This window comes from Pholis gunnellus (assembly GCF_910591455.1).
Source record: "Pholis gunnellus genome assembly, chromosome: 12".
NCBI lineage: Eukaryota > Metazoa > Chordata > Actinopteri > Perciformes > Pholidae > Pholis > Pholis gunnellus.
Genome location: NC_136539.1, coordinates 15,036,708 through 15,060,089, shown reverse-complemented (window position 1 = coordinate 15,060,089; position 23,382 = coordinate 15,036,708). Strand labels below are relative to the sequence as shown.

The following is a 23,382-nucleotide window of genomic DNA, read 5'->3' as shown; positions in this document are numbered from 1 at the left end:
TGCATGCTCCTTCAGGAAACCAACACATACAGCGTCAGTAACCGAGTCCAGATGGAACCAAAGAAACCAGCGTGTCGACATGCTAATTATTTATAACCCCGAATGAATAGTTGCACCTGTCATGGAAAGCACCTTTTCAAACAAGCTGCTTTAACATCATCAATTTGCAGAGCATGGTTAGACATTGCTTGGAGATGCTATAAATGCTAAAGCCTAAAGCTAAAGTGCTAGACCTGACAGTGGAGGCGAAGGCAGAAACACACACAAACACAAATGCACACGCAGCAGAGTGCACACATAGAAGACTGCCATAGAGTTGGAAGAACAGTTATAAATACCATCCATTAAACTGAGGGATCCTTCACTTCTCCACTCACAGCCTGGAGGAGAGACACATCAGGATGTCAATGAAACAGTCCTGCTAACTTTGTGTGTGAATGTGAACGTGTGAACGCGTGATAGAAGACTCTACCTGCAGCCAGACATAGGTGAGAGCAGGCTTGTAAAGCGATAAAGACACATACCGTGGTTGTGGTACAACAACAAAGATAGGATTTCTTGCCGTTTTTTTTTGCTATTTTTGTTAATGACTCCTTTGTGAAAAAGGTGCATAGGCAGCGCGGCTTTGAAACATCTTGAACACCAAACAGCCGAACAGAAGAGATAAAAATGTAACTGTTCACATCTTTTAAAACTCTCTTCCCCTTTATGTGTCAGCCAGGTGGGCTGGTTTTGCATTTATTAGCAGTGAAAACCCAGACTGTGCACACATTCTTGATAACAGAGGATGGGTGGCAGGAAGATAAAAGATCTGCTGAAGCACTGTTCCAGTTTTCACGCATTCTAGCTCATACACTTGATGTTAATTCAAAGCTGCATTCAGCTCTGATGTTGAATGAGTGAGGATGGAAGGGAGACAGGAACGCATTGGCGCTGCTTTTATCGACTGCTCGACTAGATTGTCATCTGTGGCAACCCTCTGAAGACAATAAACTTGGTGCAGACACTGTAAAACCATCTCTCTTAACGCATGACACAAGTTGACCTAATACCAGGAAAACATATTTAGTTCAGCTGTATATTGATTTCACTGGTTACCCATCTCTACACTGCACAGCATCCAATTGCCAATATATCCGATAACCCATCTGGCAAAAATATTGGGTGCATACTGGACCGTGCTGCTTGAATGATGGATGACGTTTGGTGGCTGTTAATTGTATGCACTCAATCTCTAATAACATGAGAGGGTCAGTCAGCAGCTTGTCCCAGTCTGACAGACAGACTTACGAAGCAGAAGACAGAGGGACAGACAGCAGGGGAGATAGGGAGGTGACCGGGTTTCTGTGTGTGTGTGTGTGTGCGTGAGAGTAGGAAACTCACCATCTGCAGTCTCCATGACGCTGGTGTGGTGGTTGTAGCCCCGGGAAACGCCTCGCACTGAGGCCACCTGGGGACGCTCCGTATGGAGCGAGGAGCGCTCCGACAGCCCCGTCACATCGGGGGGCGCCGAGTGGTTATCTGTGATGAGTGGGGCGTCGGGGGTTAAAAGGTCAAACGCCAGGCCTATTTTCGGCTGTGGTTACTAAATGAAAACCTACTTCATGGTCTTGCAAACAAACTGATCTGACAGCTGAGGAACTTGATTGAGAGGCTGAAAGCCCTTTGTCATCTGCAAGTGGAGAGTCTTTAAATTCAGAAGAGCGTGTTTTAACAAGGTTTTTATATGTTTTACCTCCATTTAAACAACCTGTGACGATAATGAATGAATGTTTCTATTCAGAAGATATATTCTAGTCAGTGCATAACAGATCCACAGAGAACGAATTGTCTCAGGGTCTGGGGTCATTGTGAAGACCTCCATTTGTGGCCCCTTTCTTTGGTTAACCCTGAAAAGAAACGTTTCACAGTTTTCACACGTCTACTCTAAAGGTACACCATTAAAACTGAAAGCAATTCAATAATACACATCTGCCACAAATTCTACCACTGCAAACTACAACCTCTATTATATATGTTATTATATAACAATGCCTCTCTGACACTGTCAATCAAAACTTTTGTAAAGGTAGAATCAGGCTGAGCTGTTGTAATGGACTGCATTCGATTTTACAGGGGGTTGTGATAAAGTGAATGTGAGTATAGCTGCTTTGGTCTGGTGTGATGGGAACTGGGTTTTAAATGTAAACCTTTTAACGCTAAATGCTATGGAAACACAGAGTTGTTGGTACCAACACAAACCGGTTTTAATCGAGGTTATAGAGAGTTGAGGGCTGAGCTCAAAAAACCCTAACTTATGCATTACTGTATTGATTTAATACGCCATGTGCACAGCACACATTTCAAAAAGTGTGATGGCCTTCGAGTCATTGTCTACTGCTGAAGTGAATGACAGACAGAATCATAGTTTGAGGGGGTCAAGGAACAGGATAATATTGGAGATTTATTTACAGCTTCATTCAGCACCAGTCACTGCTGCTACTTTATGACAGCAACCTTGAGGGGAGACAGGCTGGACAGAAATCTGACAGCTCCATCCTAACAGGATATCGTTCTGCCAGCAGACACACATGAACACACACATACATACACAAGCAAGACGCCAGCTCACTTTGCTGCGATGGACGAATGAAGACGGATCCAATGAATCTCATTAACTCGCTTGGGACTCGCATTGCGGCTGTGACACGGGAAGTGGCTTGTGAGCCCTTTCACATGACGGAGTGACAGTGAGATGGCAGACCGAGACGAGTAATGAGAGAGATGTACATTAAGGGTGTTTTCACTCCTGTAGTAAGGTTCATTTGGTCTGGACCAAGGGATAAAAAATGATACATTGTTGCATTTTAGTTCTGGCCCGGTTCTTGTTCACCAATAAACTAAGAGGAGTAAACACTTAGCTAAACAGAGTGACGGGGAACTCGTTGATCGGACAGTTTCGGCGATTATCATCCAGCATCATCAGGACCCACATGGGGAAATAGAATTCTGGTTACTGACGGTTTATGCAGCACTTTAATGCTTCTGATGTGTATATTTATGTTCTTTGGTGCCACAAAGAGCTCACGAAGAAATAACTGATAAGCAATATTAGTATTATTGTGCTGCAAATTGACCACACGTTATAAATAATGACTAAGAGCTAGAGAAAAGAGGGGTCTTGTACCGTAATGATTCAGGGCTTATTACTGTGGGAGTTTTGTCACACAGTTTTTAATGGACTCTATGAAATGACAAAGTAGCTCCACAAAGTCAATAAACAACAGTTTCAACAGTTTTCAACGTATTAATCAGGGAAAACATCCGTGCTGATGTGAATTTGTGTTACCATGATTACCACGTAATTTGCAGGAATAGGTTATATACATGGCTTTTAACAGATAAATGTAAAGGTCAGCAGATGGATGTATTACTATAGCTAGTAGGTTGGTTCGTCTGCTTTCAAATCACAAACGAACTGCACCAGGGGCCACATGAAAGGAGTTTTGGTGTTTGATCAGAACCAGTGTGCGATTGACAGCTTTCACACCCGCTCAGCCTTATTCCTGATTTATACTCCTGTGGTTTGTCTCTGTCACTCTCTGCGAGCTCCGCAAACCATCTCTGTGGCTCTGCAAGAGCTCTGCTCGAGTTTTTCCAGCAGAAGTATAAATTAGGCGTTAGGGTGCTTTCACACCAAACCTGTTTGGCACGGTTGAAAAGAACTCAGGTCCGTTTGTCCTATTTGTATGGTCCCTTTGGGCTGATAATGCAGGATGTCAAACGCCAAAACTGTCCAATTAACAAGCCACCTGTCAGACTGTATAATTTCATGTTTACTCCTCTTGGTTCATTTGTAAAAAGTCAGTGTGAACAGGAACCGGACCAAAGCTAAAATGCAACTAAAATGTATAATTTCTTTCCTTGGTCCAGACCAAATGAACCAAACTAGAGGTGTGAGAGGACCCTAAACCTCTGTCTTGCCTCATCAAGTGCTTTTGTGGAACTGTAGGGAGATATGGCTTCGGCAGTAGCAGATGCAATAGACATTGCTGTTTGCGATTGATCTACATTTAAAGAAACTGTCGAAGCAACGTAATACAACATAATAATAAATTAAGATGTCACCTTTGACGAGACAAAATCTGAATGGCTGGAAATAACAGAACGCACCAAACGTCTGCTGATATCAGCTGAAGTAAGGCAATGTCTGCAGACTCTGTGATACCTATGCATTGTAGATGGAAGGAATTCAAAACCACACAGGTAAGCAGGGGATTCTGCAGGTTTGTTGAAGGACTGTATGTGAATCTAATTTTACCGTGAAGGCAATGAAACTTCAATCTGAATCCTTCCACCAGCACACTTGAACAGTGATAATACCATAAGAATAAAAACAATTCAAAACATTGAATACTGGTTGCTAACTTGTCTAGTTATACAATACTTTCCTACTTTAACTCCCAACCACCTCTGTACTTCAAGTATTAGATCGCTGCATCAATTAAAAGGGGACAAGAACATACAGATTGAGCAGCCGTCATTTGATGGCGTGTTAGACTGCGTGTGTGTCTCTACTGACCTAGCTGGGTGTGTGCCATAAAGTCGGCCAGTGCGGTAGCTGCGGCGTTGGCGTTGAGGGCTGCGTGGGAAGTGGTGGTGGTGGTGGTGACGGATCTCCCTCCTGGGTGGGATGAGGTGGATGACGCGGAGGATGAGGTGGACGAACCCTGGATGACACGGTTAAACCAGTGCTCAACGGCTGGGTGGCCGTGGCCCTGGTAGGGCGTCGAGGTGGCCAGACGTCCCTGCCGGCGGAGTGAGCCCTCGTCTTCCGACGCCGAGGAGGTGTCTGTGTTTGACAGGTCAAGACAGGGCAACGTCACAACAGTGGACAAAGATATGGGGCTGCAGGATTTAGGTGATATGCTGATGATGCATTATTTTACTTATACATACTGGAGAGAGTACATATAAGCAAGTGGGATGGCCAGATGGGTTCAATGGAGATGGAAGATGTTGAGCTGAGGGATGCTTGTATTATATTGCCTATAAATGTAGCCATATACAACATATAGTCATAAAGACAGCTCACCGCAACAATAGGTGTACTATATATGAATGATATAGTGTCACAGACTTTGACAACAAACAGACCGGAGTGTTTCATATTTGTAGACGACGACAGCAAGAAAAGGGAATATCAATAAGAACAAAGGAATACTACTAACAAAGGCAGCTTTTTAAGATACATATTTATGGTGCAAACTATCCATATAGTAAGTATACAGTCGCTATAACGAGGCAGTTATAACAACATTCTGACCGAACCAAAACTGGTATTCTTGCTTGAAGGGGTTTTGAAAAGAATATGTATACTGTACTTACACAATACAGACTTAAAATACATAGCCTGACCAAATTTCCTTTATAATGTTGGTATAATACTTTGGAAGTGCGGTGTATGCTTAAGTTATTGCTTGGGTTCAAACACAGTCATTGATGATTTTACCGTCCCTCCCTTGAGACAGCCGTGAGCAGTTGGTCTCAGCAAAAATAGCCCAAAAAGGAACAACTTCAAAGGAAAGTCAGGATCATTCAAAATGAACACATTCCATTTCATCTGCCAAGTACCCAGAAACGCCTGCTCTTTCGACAGAACCACTGACATTACACGAGAGCAGGCCAGTCTGAGATTTGCATTCTGCAGAGAACTGAGTGTAATGAAAGGGCTAAAAGGGCTCAGGCATCACCCTCTTGAGAAAATGAAACAACTGTTTTAAAAAGGTCACACTTTCTCCACGTTATTCATGATTAACGAAGTAAACAGCAGCAACCCATATAAAGAATAGAACTCATTCACACATCTCAAAATATTATACACAGCATACTTTACAAAACAAAGCCTTTCCAGAACATGGAACCACTTTTGCGTGTTTCGACAGCAAAAAAAAAGAATATAACAGCTCTTGGACAGGGAAACTGAACATAAAATAAAGCCAGTGGTCCATGGAAAAGACAAACATTCTCCTTACATTGTAGTCCTCCACATAAAATCAAGATAAACCTGAGGGACAAGCAGGTGTTTGGATGCCGATGTAGGCTTGCAAAGCGAGAAGCAACACTTGTAAAGTGACGATGTAGTCCTTCATTGTTGTTGTTCTGCTTTAAGTTGGTCTAGAGACGGTGACGTAATGACTTGGGTCTCTAGCCTGTGGGAAAGCAAGCTGGTTCTTAGAAGATTCACCAGTCGAACTAACTGTGAACTGGCACCAGCACCAGTCCAGAACCAGAACTAGGTTTGAGTTGGAAGAAAGGGGGTATGAGAGGATGAGAGAGAGACATTTAGAAAACAGAGATTAAGTCTATGTGTGTGATCAGCACATGCCTGAGGATGTTATCTGAAGTAATGAGCCTTCTTGCAATTAATCTGCCTCCTAATCACTCACAGTATGTAAATACAAGTAAAGTCCATCAACTGAGAAACTTTTCAAATGACTGTTAGGCTCTCCAGTGGCTTTGTAGAGGCTGCCAAAGGAAGGCTGGAGGAGGTTTGATAACAAGCTTGGATCTAATGTCTCTACAACCAGCGGACTCATGGGGGTTATCTCGCATTTATGAGTCTGTTTGTTATTCCTCTGCCTCTGTCCAATCTCTCTCCCAATCTCAGTAACCTTGACACAGTTCCACAGAGGGAGAGTGAAACAGGGGGTCAGAGATCAAATGCAAAGTAGAAATAGAGAGGTGGAAAGAATGGGAAATTAAAAAAGAGGTATTAGTCACAGATAAACAGGCAAAAAGGGATAGATAGCAAATAGTAAAGAGCTAGAGAAAGACAGTCAGTGATGAAAGATTTGGAGGTAGGTAGGACGAGAAAGAGAAGGAATCTTAAGCAGAAACTGGTCTCAGTTACTCTTGTGCATTAATCAAATTTGATGTTCAAGCAAACAAAGACTGCTTTATTATTAAAGCTTGAGCTTGGCAGTTAAGTTAGTGAATTGGCTGAAGCATCTTCATTTGTGCCTGAGTTTAGTTCTAAACCAGCACTGGACAGATAAATAAAATGTTTATAATTCATGCTGAGGGGAAAATGAATATCTCAACCAAATTTCATGGCAAACCCTTCCAATAGTTGTCGAAAGCTAAAATGTACACCTCATGGTGGTGCTAAAGAAGAAGTCAGGAGATCACCAAATGCCGAATTTCCCCCTGCATGGTACGGCACAGATCGCTTGACTCGCTTCGAACTGTTCTTTTTTTGGTTTTCCATTGGCAAAAGGTGTGGATAGTACCTGGTACCTTTTTTGTAATCACATCTGTCGAGGTTTCAAGCGAGCAGAAAATATATTGGAATGTGGAGTTAAAACGCTGCAGACCACTGATTGGCCTGAGAGAATTGCCACCAAAGTCGTCACTTGCGTGTCACGGCCATATAATGCAGTGGAAATTAGGCAAAAGACCTCAGGCTTCATCCTCTGGAGACCATGAATGTCTGTTCCAAATTTCATCGATATTTCAGCCTGGAGCCAAATAGTAGACTGACGGACCGACTGTCAAATCAATATTGCCATTCCTAGGGTGCTAAACATACATTAATCTCAGGCATTGATAAATGGGTTGTTGTAACTGTTGGTCTGTACATTGGCTACATTTACTGTACATTGTTGGAATAAGGCTTCTACCGTCCAATCACAGTGGATTAAATGACAGGTCTGGCAGTAAAATAATTTGTTTGCTCACATTACTACTGGTTCTTCACAATCAGACATGGAGCGTTCAGACACGTAGTGTGACCAGATGTAAACCAGCCACTGTAGATTAGCAAGATAAGAGATGGAAAAGGAGAAGGTTAACAGATACAGATACCAACAGTAGGGGGACTTGTTCATCTAAATATTACTTAACAGCACCATTAGTGGCCAAAGAATCCAATAAATCCACCACCTTATTACGTCCTGACGAAATTTTGCTCATGCAGTCTAATGAAACCATTTAAATTCAAATCTCAGATCAAATGTTAAAGTAACATAACCATGCCACTGTGTGCACACTAATACCCGCAGCTGCCATTAGCCTTGAAAACATAGCAGAGCCCCACATTATATTGTATGTACAGTATATGATTTTGTGGATCTGTTAGCCATGCCTACGTATGTACTTCATCTCAGCAGATCACTCAGAGTGACCATGAAGAGACCCCTCCTTCTCCTGTTTTTAAACCCCAATGTCTGAGCTCTTAATCCGTTTACTCGCTGCACCGCTGTGTCCTCTCTCTTTGCCCAAGACATGAGGCTCTAAGGCCCCCCACCAATTAACTCTTATACACCAATGATAAAGCCACTGCAGTGTTAAGAGACTGGACAGTTTGTTGTCATCAAAACTTGCACTGATGTCTTATAGACTGATTAAAGATTGATTAAATACCTTTTTTGGAAACAATTGTGTAAAAGTAACAATACAAAAATTGTTTTTGGACCTTGAAGATCACAACCAAGAAAAGCTGCAGAACGCAGTAAAATGAACTGGCCCACACAATCCAAACTGTTACAAAACCATGCGAAAGGTCGACATTTTGAGACTATGTTAAAAATCTGATTATGCATCCATTATGCAACTCATGTGGGAAGGTCTGCCTGGGAATACAACAGTGAGAACTGGGCCCTTTTGAGTCACACAGAATGGACACATTCATCAAATTGCATATTTCTTTCCAGTAGCAAAAGCTTGACAACATCATCTTCCACCACTGGACACAACAGAGATGCCAGCATCCTACACTCCAATGCTCATGAGAGCACATGGCAACAACCCGGTGCAAGCGTTAACCTAGAGACTGTGTGTCTCCAGGATAAACCTTGCCCTTGGTGAACAGTGTTACTGGAACAGAGGCCTCACCTGGCGGGGTGCATGCCTCAACAGAGGACTGAACTAACACAGATCGTCTCTTGGAGGGCATTGGCATCTTCCGCTCCTTGTACTTTGCCAAAGCTGCTTGGACGGCTTCTGTGTGCAAATCTAAGAGAACACGTCAACACAGTTAAGCTACGGCATAAAAGAAGAACACTAAGCATTTCAAACTGTGAGGCAGTGTGGAGACATGATTACCAGATCTGAAGCGTTCATCCCGGGTGTTGGCTGCCCGGGACTTGTTGTGTTTGGAACCTGGCAGAACAGCCTGGGAGGAGGCCTGGATCCTGTTGTCAATTTGCAGAGAAGGATCTACACCTGTAGAGAGACAAACCCAAAGCAGGGAGGGAACCGTTTGTGACAAGGACAGAAACAAAATGTATACCTTCCTCTAAAGCAGAAATATGAGCAGAATGTGCCTTGGACATATGTCCTGAATATTGCTCAACTAAATCAAGTATCCACAAGCTTAACGGTAATCCCTATTTAGGCTGCTTTCTTCTAATACAGTAGCTTGGAGTTGAGAGTCTTCACTTAAATTAATCCAGCCTCTCTCGCAGCTTTCCAGCTGCCTTCCAGCTTTCCAAGGCAAGCTAATGCAAATTGCACAGACGTAACAGACATGAGGTGATTAAGCACCATGAATGTCAAACAGACAACATATTCTAACTAGAGCATTCTGAAATCATCAAACACTTAAAACTCGTCAACCTCTCTGTGCTCTGTGTGACACAGGCAGTGATTCATCCTTTTGATTACGCAATCCTCATTTGAGCCTCATTAAGTTGCGAGTGGTTAACATCAGAGGGGAAACCCAAGACTACCGCCTGAAGGAAGGTTGTGGTTCGAGCTCTATTTGTAGTCTTCTACCATTAGCTTCACTTCTTCTTCTCATGCTCTCATACTGATGTGTTTGATGTTATGGAAGTATACATACTTCAAATACATCAGAGGATGTAAAATATTACTAAAGGAGATTAATCCTTTTTTACTGTACGAGTTCGATCCAGATAAAATACCCAAACCATTAATTATTGACAGAAAGTCTTCATCTTAGCCCTATTATGGTATATATTATGTTCTGCATATTAAAGATCTAAATGTTCTTATTATATGTAGTGCTAATATATTATAGGAACACACCAACTAAAGAAATTTCCCACAACTTGCTTGTATTTCCGTGTTGAGTAGGCCTTAGCAGTTATTTTAGGCAGAGTAGAGGGACAACTTTACAAACAATGGAACAGGAAGCCGTTAAAGTAACAGCTTCTGTACTATGAATCAGCAATACATCTGACAGCTTTATAAGGTGTGTTTTCCCAACAGTGAGACAGCGACAAATACAGTTTAAAGCGACCAACTAGTGCCATGTTTCCACATCCTCCTGCCGTTTCCTGCCTGTACTTTCTGTCTACTTTCTGATACCAAAACACTGTATGCTTTATACTTACAGATACATCAAAACAGCAGCACAACAAACAACTACATACACTACATTTGTCTGTGAATACGGTACTAGAAGCCTTGCGGAGGTGACAAACACTAACATAAAACATATGGTCAGGTTTGTGCTGCAGAGATGTTATACAGGGAACACAGCTTGTCTTTTATTCCATTTAATGAAACCTGCTAACTGGATGCTAAAATATGCAGTAACATAGACATTAACCCCTGCAAATCCTCATACGCAAACATAGCCAACTGAGTTCATTGCAATGCATAACCAAGCCAGCCAGGTACAACTACCACAAATGTAATCCACAAATGTAATTTGATGGCTACCACTTTTAGAGGCTTCCTTCCCCAAGGGAAGTGTTTTGAATCGCTATATAGGGAAAAAAATATATAAAATTCAAACACATTCAACCTGATGACACAACATGAGGGACTCCGCATTAACAGTCCAGCTATATTCATGTACTTCAGCCAAACGTGTATGTAGTCAAAGCCGCCTACTATCATTGGCTAGTGATTGACACTTGTGTATATATGGCTGTCTTTACAAGTGTAACCATTAGAAAAGGACAGAGTCCTCCCGTGCCACATTCAGCCAGCTAGATCCAACACCTAGCTGGCTGGTCAGTCAGACACCCGGCCAGCCAGACAGCCATCAGCCCGCCGGGCTTTTCAGCAGCAGCTTAGTGGGGATAAGCGAGCTCCACACTGTCAGCAACTCTCGGACCGCAGCAGCACACACACACACACACACGGAAATGCTGAGCAACATTCACACACGCTTTGACTAAATCTGTTCAATAACACTTTCAAATTTTAGACACGCTTCATTAAGGCCTGAGGCCATTTAAGGACACATAATGCATGGAATCTGACACACACACATACACACACAGCATCCCCTGGGCATGGATAGACACATCAATATATTATGCTGGTCCCTTATATCGCTCTGACAGCCCAGTCACACATCAGCCTTTCCCCAGCCCCTGCAGGAAACAGGTCTGTATAAACAAGCCAGGAAAACCAGACCCGGTTGCTGGGAAGAACACACTTCTGAGACACAGCGCACAGAGCCAATCAGAGGCGTGCTCCGTCACAGCAGATGTTGTTATTGGCCCATATCGCTCCCTGATGAATTTTTAGCAGGAGTCTGATGCCTAACACTTACAGGTGTGGCGGCTGATGACACAAGTGCCGTGTCTCACTTCTTTCAGAGAACAAATACGACCTGCATCGAGTACCCGATTGCATATTAGAATCACAGACATTAATAAGCGATTGAAATGACATGTGCCTAATATAAATGAATGGATGACAAATTCAGGTTGAATGAGCTGGGACACAGCAACTGCATTCACAGGCAGACAATCTAAACCAGATGTCAAAAACTAAATCACTCAAGATAAGACAACACATACCTGTATTATTACTCAGGATGGACAAAAATCCCCCCACAGAGCTTTTCCTAAATGTTTGACTTCCCAGTATGGTCAACACCTCACAGCTCACAGTGTAGCTTCAAAACAATCAAATGAAAACAAAAGGTCTTTGTACCCTACTTTATTGCACATGGCACATGCACTGTAGTCCTGTTACTACAGTGAAATATAAGGCAGTAAAACGGCTTGCGAAATTTTGCATGAAGCTCAGAAACTTTCAGTCTATCGGTCTCCTATTTCTACCCTGCAGCTGTTAAACCCTAACCCACTCATTCATTTACTAACTCCCAACACATCCATTCATCTCGCTGGAAGAATGTCACCCAGAGCCCATCTATTTCTGCCCTATATCTATCACTTCCCTTCTTTTAAGTGTTAGGATCCAGACTGAGTGGATCTAACAACGAATGACAGAAAGAAAACATCTGAATCCAGGATAACAAGAAGGGAGAGGGAGCAACAGAAAGACATAGAATGAAGGAGATGATCCGCCCAAGCTGAATAACAGGCCTGCTAACTCCAGTGGAAAGCCTTGAGTGAGCGGCCCACAACAGACACTGGTTTCCACTGAGGCTTGACGTTCTGAGAGCAGGCCAAACCGATGACTGCCATGGGCCCCGGACAAAGAACGGGGAAGCATGAAGTATACAGACAGCGACTCCTCTCTGGGATTTGGACTGACTGACCGCTCAACTGGGGCTAAAAATACACTGAATTGATATATAAATGTATGTTCGCACAGTCAAAAGCCAGAGGCCGATAAAAAGTAGAGACATACATCTTGGAAAATTCATGCCTCGCCGTTTTTAAAAAGTTCATTCTTCTCAACCGCCTGCAGCCTAAGACAGGATGGTAGGTACAGTATGCACACACTGCATTAAATAAACAAACCACTCTAAATAATTAGCATTCCATAAGACAGGAACTTAGTAATAAAAGCAGCACACAAAAAAATTAAATGAGACAAGATCTTGACCAGTTATCATTCCAGCAGAAACACCTAATATTTACATTTCCAATACAGTCTGTCTTCATTGTTTTGGTTGGTTAGCATCTCTTTTTATTTGGCCCCTACAAACACTATAATACTGTATATGGCTGCAGCAGGGCTATGGCAATAATAACAGACCCAGGGATAACAGAACCACAGTTAAAGAATCAAGGGCACAGCAGCAGATGTATCAAATCTAACCAGATGAATTACATAGATGTGTCCAAAGCCTCCATAGAATCCTTCATGGCGAGTTTATGACCATGTTATGTTCCATCTGGTATCTCTAATATAAAAAACACTCGATTGAATCCATTAAAACAAAAATCAACTTCTAAACTAGCTTTGGATTTGTTGCATGCTGATTGTTTCAGTTTTAGGCTTTACACCAATAATCATCATTGTTAAAATCACAAGATCATATTTTTCCCATTTTGTTTGCTCTTGCCAGGACAGAATGCTAACTGCTATGCTAACAGGCAGCCAGGGGGAAAAAATATATAAACCTGCTCTGGGCAGTAAATTCCCTGCAGGCCTGCGTGCCTTACCTTGTATCTGTGGGATGTATGGTGCCAACAGCTTGCCTCTTTTCTTCTCATAGCCCTTCTGAGTGATGTCCCCTGTACAGATAGAGACAGAGAAATACAGAGGAACAGACAGACAGAGAGAGAGAGAGAAGAAGAAGAAGGGGGGGCAGAGATATGAGTCATTAGCTGCTCTGCCGTGCCCTGGTGGTGTATGCGTGTGTGTGTGTGTGTGTGTGCACACGCTAAGGATCACACTGCCAGCCTGGTTACACTGGCACCACGGGGCACCAGAGGAGGGTTGTGGTAGCCGTTTACCAGCTCTCTCTCTCTCACACATACACAGGAAGTGACATTGCAATTGAAAGATGTTCAAACTGACAGATATGCGCGAGGAATTTCCGACCGAATGCTTGAATGATAACATCGACGAGGCAAGAGGCATTTAAAAGATCATTTGTCTGGTGCGGCGGGAACATTTCCCCTCGCAGTGTTTTTACCAGAAGTAAAAAATACTGCTGATGTCAGCATGAACTGAATCCCCCTCAGTTGTCTCCGCGCACACAATTAAGGCAGCCTGTTAAAAAAGATCTAGCTGCCTGTTATTTTTAATAGCCCTGAAAGAAACGTCATTGTGCAAGCCTTTTCAAACCTCGAATTTAACAAGAGTAAATGAAGAAAGAGAAAAATGAGGGCAGATAGAGACAGAGAGATAGAGTAAAGGTACAAGGCAAAGTGATATAATGGCTCTGTAGATGCAGCAGGGTATATAACGCAACTCTGCTAATTGTCTCTAGACTTAGAAAAGACCCAGCAAAGACAAAAGAGTTGTTGATTCACTGAGAGAGGGCTGACTGACTGACAGCACCTCTAACACACAAACCATGAGAATGTACACACATATAAGACCTCTCGAACAAGCCCCAACACCCCCGAAGGATGAACGAAAAAAAGAAAGAAGGAAGTTTCTTGTGGAAAATATGCCAGTCAAACAGTCGGGCTCCAAGTGTCAAAGTCAACAGACACTTGACGTGACGTATGCATCGTTTTTGGCAGGAAGCTAGAACTGCACTTGTCAACGCAAGATCTTATTTTCCACTGGACGCTAAGACTGGAGTCCAATGAATAGGGGTCTCGCTGTGCTTTACGTTCATCTCTATAGGCGCTCAGTGGGGGGTCATTAGGGTGGAGGTCAAGTGAAAAAGCAATAAGTTCAATAGGGCTATATCTTAACAGAACCAATTGATTAAAACCCTCCCCATTTGGTCCCATTCTTCACCTCTCCATGGGGAATATTTATTTGACTTGCTCCTTATTGATGTGTTTAACCTATATTAATTCATAAAAGTGTTTTTTTTACCTTTCCCCTATCAACGTATAGCCCTTCATATTGATTAATGAATATGAATTAATGATCGTGTATTGTTTCCAATATTTCCTACACAAAGTATTCTTGGTTTATCTTTGCTCCTCGAGCCTCTTGAACACAACAGTGTGGTAGTGTGAAGGCAGGTGTCGATGGTCACACTGGTTGCCGCACTGGTCCTGAGTCACCAGTAACAGCTGAATGCCCGCACTGTTAAATGTCCAGGAGAGCTGGAGGCTGGCAACAATACAGCGCTGTTCACAGGCCGGGCCGGCTGACCTGACACTGACTCTTTCTGGTGATAAGTGTCTCTGTTTGTATGCGTGTACATCAGGATATGTTTGTGCGCATGCCAGCATGTCTGAGTGTGCGCACTACAGCAGCCAGCCAGCCTGACAGCCGCACAATAGAGGGCCATTCTCTGCGGCGGCTCCAAATTCTGGTTAGCAGCCCCGGTGACCAAGCGGCCCCTAGTACACACCGATCCATCGAGTTATGTCTCGGTGAAGCTAATCTTTTCATCTGAGAACAAACCGCTTTGTCATTAAATATGGAGGAATGGACTCAAGCATGCAATGGTAAACAATGAGCCTTACCCGGAGTCTTCAAATGCAAAAACAAAAAAGTCTGAGGGGCACCAAAGGATTACAATATTTAGTGTGTGTTTGCATATGCATGCACTTATATTTGTGTCTGCATGTTTACAAATTCACATTTCCGTTCTCTGCTTAAGCTTCGAGTGCCTCCGTAAGAGAAAAAAATGGGGGGATCCAAAGGTCAATATGTGGCCTGCCGCCTGGGAAATAACTGAGGGGGGGAGAGAGAACGATGGAGCGATGGATGGAGGGAAGCTTAGCGCGTACACCAAATTGCACAGTCACAAGGGACAAGCTGTAGCTATACAGTGTATTTACAGCAGAGTGGGAAACACTTCACTTGACCCCCTTCACCCTTCTGCGCTGACGACAGGCTTTACCACATAATTGAGCGGTAAAGAAGAAGGCAAAGGGTGTATCACCAAACAAGCACCTGGGGGGGAGAGGGGGTGGTGGTGGGAACGAGTAAATAAAAACTGAAAACAAATGTGTCAAAGAGGGAGGGTGAACAAAAGCACGAGAGGGAGGGGGGAGAGAGAGAGAGGAGGCATTTATCATGTCGTGAGGGTTAGAGAATGTCCCCGGGGGCTCAGCTAAGTTTTCTTTCCTCAACCTGCATCTACCTTCATCAAAAGCAACCTCCTTTGTGGCCTTCAGCCCTCCACTCTAACCTCTTCACCTTCTTCACACAAACCATTATAGTCATCTTTTGTCCTCTCTTTTTAATTACCTGCAGCAGTTTTGGCTTGTGGGGGTGGGGGAGATAGAAATAGCAAAGGGATATCATGTCTAATGTCCACATTTTTAGGGCTGTAGGCTTGGGATAGTTTTTTTTTCCAACGATCCAGAGGCTTTTCTATCTGGCACATCATCCAATGTTGTTAGCGTAAACATTCCTCTCCCCCTGCACTGGATCCAATTTAGAAAAAGAGTCGGTCAATCTTGTGACACTCTGAACAGTGACAGCAAGAGTGCCCGGCTGTCACGGCTTTGTCTTATTGACTATTATTGACCGATGGCTATTGAGTATAATTGACTGATGGCTATTGAGTGGAGCTGAGGCCCATTAGAGAATTACCTTGCATCGGCCCGGACGGAGCTCTTCAATTGAGGGAAATACTGAAACACAGCACATTCCTCTACAAGCCAGCCCAAACACATTAAGATGGTGAGAGAGTGTTCTGAACAAGACCAGTGAAAAAATGAATCTGTAACAGGACAAGATTTAGACATTCACACAATTGCACACATTTCCTCTCTTCTTTTAGCCGTAAATAGCCAGACAGGGATGTCGACTCTGGCTCTAAACTGTCTCCCTGGGTATCACACACACACACACACACACACGCACACACACGCACATGCACACTAGTAACAGAAACAGCAGTAGCGAGAGCTTGTCAATCACACAGCGATAGTTTCAATGTTTAAAGTCGTGCATCTGTGTGTGTTTTTCTCTACTGCTGGAAACCCTATTAAAAATTACAACCCACAGCCAGAGTGTGTGTGTGTGTGTGTGTGTGTGTGTGTGTGTGTGTGTGTGTGTGCATTGCTGTGAGGGTAGACTAACCATGTGCCTGGCTATGAGTCTACCACGATAAGCAACACTAGGGCTGGTAATAATTTAACATCATAATTTATATACTACATCTTTGTATTGTTTGAAATATTGAGATGTTGTACTTTACAAAAGTCATTACTAACTAACTAGGGGTTGCAACTAATTATTTTCATTATCTGTTAATTACTTTTTCAATGCCCATCATATTTTCCTAAAGCCCAGAGTGACACATTGAAATTACTTGTTTTGTTCAACCAACTGCCCCAAACTCAAACATTTTCAGCTTATTTTTATTGAAGAAAATAAATCTAATCTTCACATTTGACAAGGTGGAATTTGGGGCATTTTTGTTTAAAAGGGACTTAAACAATGAATCCTTTGTCAAAATAGTTTGCTGGTTAATTTTCTGTTGATCATCTGAAAAACCTGAGAACAATTTTTAATATCTATTTTCAGACATTAATAAACATATCCCTCTCGCGATAACGCTGCACTGACTAGCGCAAGACACATTTTGTCCATAACAACATATCAACAGTCCAAAATTCTGCTTCACCCTGAAATAAAAAACCCTCCTGTCTTCGCCACGCTGCCGACCTCTCCTCCTAAGTGACAGACACCAGAGAGGTGCCCCCCCCCCCCCCCTTAATGTCAGTTCCTACACCATGCTGACCCACAATGTGCCAACACTGCTGCCAAGCCAAAAACCAAGCCGTCTGCCCTTCAGCCACAACAAAATAAATATTAGGCAGGGCAGCGTTTTCTGTGTTGCCTCCAACAAAAGCAGATGTTGCCAGCTGTCATTTAGCATTAGCTCTCTCCAGAATACAAATGTTAGCTTTACGCATTTGGATTCAGCTTTACCCTAGACAGGGGCTGTAATTTTGTCTTTGCCAGTGCATATTTGCTGTGGCCAGTTAATTTGAGGACCAGATGAGATCTGTTTCACGTGTGTATGGTCATCTTTTATTCCTCTAAATGTTCCAATTAAGAGGTAGTAGTCTACTCACAACTTCTTCCTCACTTGTGTCTGACAAATGCAGAAAATGTACCCGTTAATGCCGAGTAAAAGGAGCAGAGATATGAACAAGAGGCGAAGAGAGGAAGCAGATCCCCACCACAGATTCAACCACATGTCTGGCATACTTGTCTGTCTACATGACACAAAACATTAACCAAGCGGCAGGAAAAAGTACAGTGTGCAATGACCACATCGGACCCCTGTTAAATTGTATTAACACACACAAACTGAGGCAGAATAACTCACATGCAGAAGCCAGGGAAGCACACAGAGCAGCGATGAGACGTCTTCAGCAGAGAGAGAGAGCGAGAGAGAGAGAGAGATGCACGGATGGATGGAGGCAGAAGGAGAGGCCAGTGGCTGAATATAGGCAGTCAGGTCAGCGAAGGCTAACCAGCTAGCAGGCTAACAGACGAACTCTATAAAGTCCTGCTGACATAAGTCAGGCCCTTCAGCATCCTTTGTTTCCTTTCATAGTGAGAGCAGGAGAATGAGCGAACCCCATCTCCCTCGATCTGCCTTCCCATCACTCCCCTCCCTCTCTCGCCCCTCTCTCAAACCCCACGCTCCCAACTCCCCCCTCTTGAATCGACTGCCCCCCCGACACCCCCTCCTTCTCCCGCTGCCTCTCTCGCTCTCACTCTTTCCAACCCTCTCTCCTCCCAGCTAAGGTCTCCACACAAAGCCAAACTAGGCTGCAGGATTAGGGTGTCAAAGCAGACCCCTGCCCCCCACCTTCCCACATACCAATCTCCCTAACACACACACACACACACACACACTGTACAAGAACTAGACAAGAGGCTTCGTTCGCCTGTTACAACACGTTTATACAGGTCAAGTTACAGAGCATGCAAACCTTGTTTCACTGTAAAGAGGAAGCTTCCACGCTGATGCAGTCAACCACATCATTAGAGTCTTTTTGTTTACTATACAACATGACAAAGACCACAGCTGAAAAATAAAGAAGCGGACGTGAAGGACATAATAACCACCTGGGCTACCTGCCTGACATTATACCGGTCTCTAACTGCTATGATGATTCTATAATTTCCACCACGAAATTGCTTTGTGAAAACTTAAGCCTGTATCGTAGAGTGAAGGAGAAGCTCCACTGAGATAACATTGGCCTTATTGGGATGAGGAGCCTTTTGATGTGGAGGGAAACACTTCCCTGTGTTTAAACCGGTTGCAGATGGAGTACTACACCAGTCCCAGCAGGCTCATTACCCAAGCATGTGTGTGCGCATTGCTATTTCATTTTAGAAATTAGACCTCTTTACCCTATGGCAGTATATTTCAATGAATAGCTGCAAATAATTAGGCTCAATTACTGCTTGCTAGCATGCACGCTAATGGACATGCACAAAGACTCCAGCAGACGTGCACACAGTAGATCGTCTCCTCTGCTTCAAAAGAATGAGTTGAACTACATGTCATGTTGGACTGGGTCAGTCACCTTCTGTCTGTTGGCTTAAACTCACATGATATGAGGCTATTCACATGTTAAACACATGTTATAGAGGCAGGCAAGAATGCAAGAATTCAAGGTAATGCGGTGAGTAATTGATAGACAAATGGTCATTTTAAGGCTGAAGTATTCCTTTAAAGTCACGTAGTGAATGTAGCTCTCAGCTGAACACAGCATGTGCAGTGCCTTTCAATAAAGCCTAGAGATGTCACCTTACCTCAAGGATACCACAAATGTGTGACGATGTATTCTCTTGTACAGCTCAAGTCATACCGAATCACATGAACGCACATCTAGGATCATTTATGCGACACACATCCTACTGGAAGGTTAAAGACAGTCGGGGACGAGAGGGAAAAGGGTAAGTGTTGCAGAAAAGAGGGGTTGATTGAAGATGACAAGGAGCTCGACACTGAGAGCCAGCTGGAGAAACGGAGGGGGGTAACTGGAGGGAGCTTTAGGGAGAATTTAGAGACAGAAGGGGGGATGAGGAAAGAAAAGGGAGAGAAGGGAGAAAAGGATAAGGAATAAAGGAGGATATGATTAAAAGGTAATGACTTCCTCTTTCCTTCTCTAGACAGACACACACACACACAGATTTCCCTGATCCTGAAGCACATTTGCGTCTCTTAGTCTCCATCCATCAATTGCTCCAATCACACCATGCTATCGCTTTTAATTAAGTAGTGCCAACGAATTAGGAGACTGAATGAACCCTCCATTTCCACTTTGCTAATACATAACCCCCTCATCTCATATGCACACACGGTCCCAAAAATCCCCTCCATCCCCCAGGCTCTGTACGGCTGGTGAGCAGACAGACAGCGTGAATAATAAGACATTAGATGCAGCGCTGCCTTACTCGGGGTGGGGCCTGCAGCTGTGCACTGATTTGGGGAGCAGACAGGGGGGGTGTAATTAACAATCACAAATAAACACCGGTACTGTACGCATGCTCGCGTCAAAGGAACACACACATGTGCGATGCTTGTTCCAGCTCTCACAAAGAGGCAGATGCAGATCAACTCGAGAGCAAAAAAACAGATGAGTTAGGCCATTGCACACACATGAACACACACACACATGCAAATGTCACTCATTATTCTCATTGGTTGTGTCAAATGTGAAAGCACGGCACCCTAGAGTGAACTGCTCACCTGTGTGTGTGTGTGTGTGTGTGTGTGTGTATGTGTGTGTGGTTTTAGACCTAGAACGATGACATTTTGGATAAGCAGGGCCAGTCCTCATTTAATCAAAGGGCTGTTACAGGGTTAGGACTTTTTGGTTTGAGGTTAATTATGATGGTTTAGGTTAGGGTAACGGGCCATGGAGCGCATGGTGTCAATTGGTATCCTCACAAATCCTCTAAATATATGTGTGTGTGTGTGTGTGTGTGTGTGTGTGTGTGTGGGTGTGTGTGTGTGAGAGAGAGAGGGAGAGAGCTGGCTGCAGTCCAAACTGTGCTTAAATGGTAACTGAGTGATGTGCTGCTATTCTGGCTCTCAGCCAGAGCTTTGTGATGTGTAAACATGGGTCTCACCTGCACGGACGGCAGCAGAAACTGTCCTATCCAGCATCACACCGTGATTCTGTACATACGGCTCACTGAAAGCATCCAGACCAATCACAGCGAAGAGCGCTAGTGCAGGAAACAATAGGGCCTAATCTGTAATAAGGTTGAGCTCATCAGATATACAGCATCTTTTTTACGGAATGTAATGTCTTTCTTTTACTATTCAGACCAGCTTGACTGAGTTGAGAAAATGTGATGTAAAAAGGGTATTTCAGACTAGACTCTCATTTTCGGAGTCCTTTCATGTCGCCTATGTGTTAGTGTGTGTGTGTGTGTGTGTGTCTCTACAGACTATGCGTGTGATTTGTGGAGCAAGACATCTGTGTGACAGGCGTGACCAGCGTGGGAGCCTCAGGGTTAAAGACTCCATGAAACACAAGAATCTGTTCACAGCCACCAAGCACAACTCTGCCTTAAGCTAAACTGTAAAGAAGTAACTACTGCATTTTACATGTTTATCTCACGAGTGGCAACATAACTGCACTCCCCGCCGCCTCAGTTATGCGATGGCATGCATATAAATCAGATCCGCTGGTGGTGACAGCTTCAACATCCCCCGAGCTGCAGAGAAAAGTGTGTACTACTCGTCATTTGGCCAACACATCCTCCACGCTGATGGTGTTGTTACTGAGTGAGCACAGCTGCAGTGATCAGCACAAAAAGCAAGACTAGAGCCTGACTAGCTGCCAATGAATATCTCTATCCAACCTGTCCTCATTCAAAAACTGCTTCTGTGTGTGTGTGTGTGTGTGTTCAGCAGTTTTCACTTGCGCTGAAAGCAGCCTTCACACAGCGATCGACCCCCACTGTTAAGTGACATGATTAGGAGGCTGAAATCAGACTATGCACTACTAGGCGGTTCTGTTCCTCATTGTGAGCCGTTTTGAGAAGTAAGAAATCAAAAAGTCAAACAAAGTCAAACTCAATTGCACTAATGCCCTCCATTCAGGGCCTCACAGCTCTATTCTCAAACTCGACGAACTAATCTGTCGCAATCCAAAAAAGGGTCTAAAACACAGAATGGCCTACCCCGATGGGCAATCCTGCGCCATTGTCCAGACGCTATTCAATGTGCCGCATGCAAGTCAGACTGTTTTGCAATTCACAGGGGACCTGCTAAATAACCCGAGCAGGAAACCTTCTGCAAATATGGGCCAAAAGCCACCCAGATCATAATTTCCTCCTTTTTGTACCTTTAGCCTACTGCCCTAATGAAGAACTAATACTTCTGACTATGGCTACCAGCTTCCAGCATGTACCTTTGTGTAGAGAAACCAATGCGTCCGGGACGTTTGAGATACGAGTGGGATGGTGTCCCATCTGAAGCTCCCTGCTCTGTGGGATCTGCTCCCTTCTCTGTACGGTCTCAGAGGATGTGGAGGGATTTTATTGTCTCCTTCTCTCCCCGGTTATTTCCATATGAATGACCATGTTTGCACCAGCCTGACACAGGCTTAGCCATTAAGCTCCTTGCATATACACACATGCACATAAACACCTATGTGCCACAGTGAGGGACAGCGGGGCGGGAGAGAGCCGGGCGTCTTTTGCACGAACACACAAAACAGCTAAACATCTACACATGGGCACCGTGGCAATCCAATTAAACGGTGCACACACAGATACACTCGGGGGTGTTAGAGATGCAAGCTATCGCCCCCAACTGTGCGTTTGTGTGTCCATATCTATAACTCAGCAGCCAGGGCTAACTAGCTCTCCAAGTCCAACAACTCATACGGCAAAGTCTTTTTTTCCTCGTCTGTGATTCATGGACCGGGTCTTGGAGGGGAGCCCAGTACACCAGTGTGCTGATTGCAAGAAAGCGTGTGTGTGAGTGTGTGCGCGCCTGTGTTTGTCCTTTTTTTCTACACAAAACATACCATAGGCCCATTATTTCTTGTCATCGCTGCTAACGTGAAATTGGATGTTTCCAAATATACAAAGCGATTTTGCAGAGAGCAGAGCAGGGAAATCCAGGTGAGAGAGGATCAACACAGCATCTGTGCTGGTCAACAGAACAAGCAGGTGATCACACAAGGCAGGACAAATGTGCACAAACACATCTACGTAGCAAGGGACACCGCAAAGCATGTTCCAAGAAGCAAACTGAACGGTGACCGTACTGTTTGTTGGCAAACAGCATTGTTATCGGCTATCTCTATTACAGATTTTGATAATTCTGGCAAATGTTTAGCCAATAAAATGTTAGAAAATTGTGAAAAATAACCATCACAATTTCCCAGAGCCCAGGGGGATGTCTTCAAATTGCTTGTTTAATCTGACTGCCAGTACACATCTCAAAAGGTATTTACACAGTGACATACAACAGAAAGAAAAGGAGCAAATCCTCACATTTTAGAGGCTTGAAACGGCAACAACACTATTGAAGGTACAAGGTTTTTACTCAGCGATATGGATTACATTTAGACAGACAGTTTGAGGTGTCTTACGGTCTTTTGCTCACAGATGCAATAACTGGTCGACCGCAATTCTCTC

The 23,382-nt window shown here is 43.8% G+C and overlaps 1 protein-coding gene across 2 annotated transcripts in view; it reads right to left on the bottom strand.

Moving 5' to 3' along the window:
• dip2a (disco-interacting protein 2 homolog A) overlaps positions 1-23,382 on the bottom strand; it is a 72,371-nt gene that overhangs the window by 17,610 nt on the left and 31,379 nt on the right. Inside the window, exons 2-7 of one of the 2 annotated variants that reach the window (XM_079170405.1) lie at positions 13,323-13,394; positions 9,085-9,204; positions 8,875-8,994; positions 4,562-4,831; positions 1,384-1,521; positions 339-380 (exon numbers count right to left, since the gene is read on the bottom strand). In XM_079170405.1, the coding sequence (XP_079026531.1) occupies positions 339-380; positions 1,384-1,521; positions 4,562-4,831; positions 8,875-8,994; positions 9,085-9,204; positions 13,323-13,394 (762 nt within the window). The remainder of the gene's footprint in view (positions 1-338; positions 381-1,383; positions 1,522-4,561; positions 4,832-8,874; positions 8,995-9,084; positions 9,205-13,322; positions 13,395-23,382) is intronic. The other variant, XM_079170404.1, reaches the window with a different exon arrangement.